This window comes from Ascaphus truei, chromosome 1 (assembly GCF_040206685.1).
Source record: "Ascaphus truei isolate aAscTru1 chromosome 1, aAscTru1.hap1, whole genome shotgun sequence".
Classification (NCBI taxonomy): Eukaryota; Metazoa; Chordata; class Amphibia; order Anura; family Ascaphidae; genus Ascaphus; species Ascaphus truei.
Genome location: NC_134483.1, coordinates 274,785,393 through 274,790,581, shown reverse-complemented (window position 1 = coordinate 274,790,581; position 5,189 = coordinate 274,785,393). Strand labels below are relative to the sequence as shown.

Sequence of the window (5,189 nt, the reverse complement as noted above, 5' to 3'; positions counted from 1 at the left end):
ACTGACACTAAGGGACACATGTTAAATTGTTTTATGTATGTTGACTCCCAAAATACAAACCCTAGTATGTCAATTACTGTTTATATTACTAATATGCATTAGTGTTGCCATTACTGATTGGCTACTTTTTAACCCTTTGATAAAGCCTTTAGCGGCATTTTTTTTAAATAGCATGACACATGGAGCACTCATTGTAATCTTTTGGATAGTACCGGCTCTCAGATTAAATCATTGCTGAAATCAGCATAAACCTCTTTCACCCCGAGGAGACAGAAACGGATATGTTTTGTCTGGAATAAAGGAGAAAGTCACTAGATGGCGTATCCAGCCTAGAGCAAACAAGGAAACACTATATTTCCCCTGTGGGATATTTCTCTTTCAAGTCCCCACCCTTCGCCTTGAGAAGGGGAGGAGAGAAAGAGCAGGAGTTAAGAGTCATCCACACACAAAAAGCGAGAACTGACAATACAATGACACGCAGCCTCTGAGACAACACAACTCCTCCTTCACCAAGGACACCAGCTCATTCACAAGGCAAAGGAAACATAGAGGAGAAAATATACTACTCGACAGACAATAGCTTCTTGCTGTGGATCCCCACCCAATGGACTGAGGCTGCTGGGAAGCTCGCAGGGATTTGCAGGGAGGAAGTGCATCTTTTATCATCCTCTGCCATTGCTGCTTTATATGCATTTGACATGTAGTCATCATGTCGCTTTGATATATATGTGTTGCACCCTCCTGCCGTGGCAAGGGGACAGAAAGCATGTGCTGTGCTTGCAGGCTGGCGGGTGTGCGTGAGAGGAGGTGCAGGGCTGCCTGCCACCAGCAGCACCGGCTGATCTGCTCTGCTCTCTGCTCCAGCCGCCTCCTCCTCCTCTTCCTCCTCCTCCTCCTCCGCCTCCCTCCAACACCTACGGACTCTCCAGCCTGAATATAGCTCAACGTCGCTCCTGCTGTTGCTGCTGAAATTGGAGACCATGTAGAGAGCGATGTCTCATTATTATTGCACTGTTGGTCGTTTGATTTACATTTGTGATTGAACTAGCCAGAGAGGGTTTACATGATGCCCCACCACCAGGGACGTGGGCTAACGAAGCCGCACCACCACTGATACCACCCCTCTCCCCTGTAGTGGTGGTGATGATGATGATGGAAGCAGTGAAGGATGCCTGCAACAGCAGCTGTGACCTGAAGACGGCCAGGCTGTGGCGGGATGCAGCCCTGCGCTCCAGGAAGCTGAGGAGCAGCCTCCGCCAGCTCACCCTGAGCTGCGGGGAGCACAGCAAGCTCACCCTGCCCGAGGACCTGGGGGACGTGGAGGTGCTCAACCTGGGCAACAACTCCTTGGAGGAGGCGCCCGAGGGGCTGCGGGGGCTGTCTGCGGGCAACCTGCACGTCCTGATCCTGCGCAGGAACCGGTTCCTCAGCGTCCCCTCTGCCGTGTACGAGCTGGGGAGGCTGACCGAGCTGGACATGAGCCACAACCGGCTGAGCTGCCTGACCGAGGCGGTGGGGCTGCTGAGCCAGCTGAAGAAGCTGTGCCTGAGCCACAACCAGCTGCAGACACTGCCCAGGCAGGTGGGCTCCCTGCTGCACCTGGAGGAGCTGGACGTCAGCTTCAACCGGATCAGCCACCTGCCAGACTCACTGCAGGGGCTGCCCCGCCTCCGAGCCCTGGACATGGACCACAACAAGCTGTGCAGCTTCCCCCCGCAGCTCCTGCGCCTGCCCGGGCTGGAGGAGCTGGACTTCTCCGGCAACAAGATGCTGGGCAGCGCCAGCAGCGGGTCCCTGCCGGAGGAGATCAGGGCCATGCAATCCCTCAAGATCCTGTGGCTGAGCAGCACCGGGATTTGCACCCTGCCCGTCTCCTTCTGTGACCTGGTCAGCCTGGAGAGCCTCATGCTGGACAACAACAACCTGAGCTCTTTGCCTGAAGGGTTTGGGTCACTCCAGAAGCTCAGGATGGTCAACATCTCCTCCAACGCCTTCCAGGACTTCCCCGGGGAACTCCTGCAACTGGTGGAGCTGGAGGAGCTGTACATGAGCCGCAACAGGCTGACCGTGGTGCCAGAGGAGGTCTCCGGCTTGTCCAGGCTGGTGACCTTGTGGCTTGACAACAACAGGATAAGGTATCTGCCGGACTCTATTGTGGATTTCAGCTTCCTGGAGGAGCTGGTGCTGCAAGGTAACCAAATTGCTATCCTCCCAGACAACTTTGGGAAGCTTTCCAACGTTAACATCTGGAAGATCAAAGACAACCCGCTGATACAGCCTCCCTATGAGGTGTGCATGAAAGGTATCCCTTATATTGCTGCCTATCAAAAAGAACTTGCTCATTCCCAGCCTGCTGTCAAGCCAAGGTTAAAACTAGTCCTCTCGGGCCTGAAAAATGCTGGAAAGACAGTTCTCAGACATTGCCTGACTAATGGGAAGCAAGCAAGCCCCATGGTGCAGGGAAATAAAGGGATTGAGGTTACTAACTGGACTGCAGATGCAGAGAGGGGGCTCACTTTTATAGTGTATGATTTAGCAGGGGACCTGAGTTATGATATCATCAAACCATTTTTCCTTTCACCTGGTGCTCTCTATGTCTTAGTGGTTAATTTAAAATCTTATGTGTCCAAACACTTTTATACATATGTAGGTTATTTTCTACATTTCATCAGTGCCAAGGTGCCACACGCAGTTGTGTGCATAGTAGGGACTCATGCAGACCTATGTGAAGAAAAGGAGCTTGAGGAGAAATGCCTTGATATCCACCACCAAATAGCCCTCCAAGAAAAGAAGGATTCAGAGATCCTACAGAGCCTGGCACAGAAAGTAGACGCGGCCCTCAGCCAGGACTATGATATGCGTGCCTCTAATCCCCACGCAGCTTTTTATGGTGTTAATGATAAAAACCTGAGGCGGAAGAAAGCCCATTTCCAATATTTAATGAACAACCGCCTTCAGATCCTTTCACCTGTCCTCTGCGTCAGCTGTCATGATTATTCAAACATCAGGCGATTAAGGGAAAAGCTTCTTTCTGTGGCAGAACACAGGGAAATATTCCCAAACCTGCACCGCGTTCTTCCCAAATCCTGGCAAATGCTGGAAGAATTGCACTTTAAACCTCAGGAGCTCTGGCTCACCTGGTGGGATTCGGCCAGACTAGGCTTACAAGTAGGGCTTACTGAGGACAGACTGCAGAGTGTCCTGTCCTATTTACATGAAAGTGGGAAGCTGCTTTACTTTGAAGACAACCTGACTCTTAAAGAGTATGTTTTTCATAACCTGACAAAACTGATCGACATTTTGAATGTCTTTTTTCAGAGGGATGCCACGGTTCTCTTAGAGAAACTTTTGAGTGATACCAAGACTGATGAGCTGAGGGCCACCCAGCTCCATCACTATGTAGAAGGGTTTCTGCTCCATGGACTGCTACCTACTCACGTCATCAGGTTACTCCTTAAGCCACATATCAAAACACACCAGGACTTACAACTTATCCTGGAACTCTTGGAAAAAATGGGCCTCTGTTATTGCATCAATAAACCCAAATGTAAACCTCTGAATGGGGCAACTGCTTGGTACACGTTTCCTTGCTATGTAAAGAATGAGGTGCCTCATGCAGAGGCCTGGATCAATGGTACAAACATATCAGGGCAATCTTTAGCAGTGGAGCAGCTGCAAATAGAATACAGCTTTCCATTTATATTCCCGCCTGGTTTATTTGCCCGCTTCAGCGTGCAAATTAATAGTCACATAGTGCATCGTTCAGATGGTAAATTTCAGATCTTTGCCTACAGGGGGAAAGTGCCTGTGGTGGTTAGTTTTCGACCTGCAAGAGGAACTTTACAGCCAGACGTTTTATCTATTGCCAGCCATGCTTCATTGCCTAATATATGGACTGCATGGCAAGCTATAACACCATTGGTTGAAGAACTGAATGCACTATTACAAGAATGGCCTGGCCTGTACTATAAAGTACATGTCCTGTGTTCGAAGTGCCTTAAAAGGGGGTCACCCAACCCACACCCTTTTCCAGGTAAGAGAGATGAATGCATTTTAATTTCTAAAATGTACTTTAATTACAATGTTTAGCTTGATCTACTCATTTGATATACATTTTTAACTAGCAGCCATTCAGAATTAATCATTTAGTACAACTCTGTGCTATTTTTACATCGTTTTATGCATGATATGGTTTCATATACATTTAGTGGCTGGAGGAATGAGCAATCCTTTGTTCCTTTAAAGGGTTAAATCCTTATGGTGTGGCTCATATATAAATAGAAATACATTGTATTTTGTGTTTGTTGCTATTTACCACCTCATGAGCTGCAAACCACAGGTGACACATCTGCTAATGATTAATATCAAGCTGGTTGAAAAATGATTGTTTAACACTATGTAGGTACCAGTTCAAGTGCCAGCAGAAGACAAAATGATGCACGAGTTAACATCCATGGGTCAGCCCCTGAAAATAACATGCTGCAGTGTAAAGTATACTGAGTATCACTTTACACTTGAAAACATAACAACACTAGGGCCTATGTTCAAGATGCTTTGAAGCGGACTGCCAGTCCTACAGTAGAGTTCAGCTCCAAATTAATGGAACAAAAATATTGTAAAGCAAAAAGAAGCGGCTTTGTAGCACACTGAATAAAGGGTTAAATCATTATATAAGGGATCTTATAAACATACGCAGTGCAAACAACCACAAGGCCTTCTAACCCACAAGCAATAGGATATTAGCAAATCAGGATAGTGTACTAGCAAATACAACTGCAGACCTAGTGACCCTCATGTTCATATTCAATGTGTTGAGAAGCCTGTAAGGAAATATTAACTTGTGAATGGAAGTTACCATATGATCAGTGCATTCACAGCTTTTCCCTGCAATAGAGAGGCTTATTCAGGAAAAGGTGGTAACTGCACAGTGCATAGTGTAGGCATGGAAAAATCCAGAGCGCCTAAAATGTACCTTCTGGGCCTGTTCAGAGCACTGTGCTGACTGACCTGAGTGGTTTGGGGCAGAAGGGAGCGAAGATCGGGTGGCAGAGGCACGCCAGGTCTGGGGGCACAAGTGAGGCAGAGCAATACAGGACACTGACCGCCCCTGCTTCCATATCACACTCCAGCAAGGGGAGGAGTGTCTGTAAGTGCATGTGTCACAGTGTGTGTCAGTGTTTGTGAGTGTC

The 5,189-nt window shown here is 48.1% G+C and overlaps 1 protein-coding gene across 1 annotated transcript in view; it reads left to right on the top strand.

Annotated features, from left to right (window-relative positions):
• Window positions 1-408: 408 nt before the first annotated feature.
• The window catches only part of MFHAS1 (multifunctional ROCO family signaling regulator 1), a 108,581-nt gene continuing 103,800 nt past the window's right edge, over window positions 409-5,189 (top strand). Inside the window, exon 1 of the mRNA XM_075604271.1 lies at window positions 409-4,033. Within this exon, the coding sequence (XP_075460386.1) occupies window positions 1,144-4,033 (2,890 nt within the window). The 5' untranslated portion in view covers window positions 409-1,143. The remainder of the gene's footprint in view (window positions 4,034-5,189) is intronic.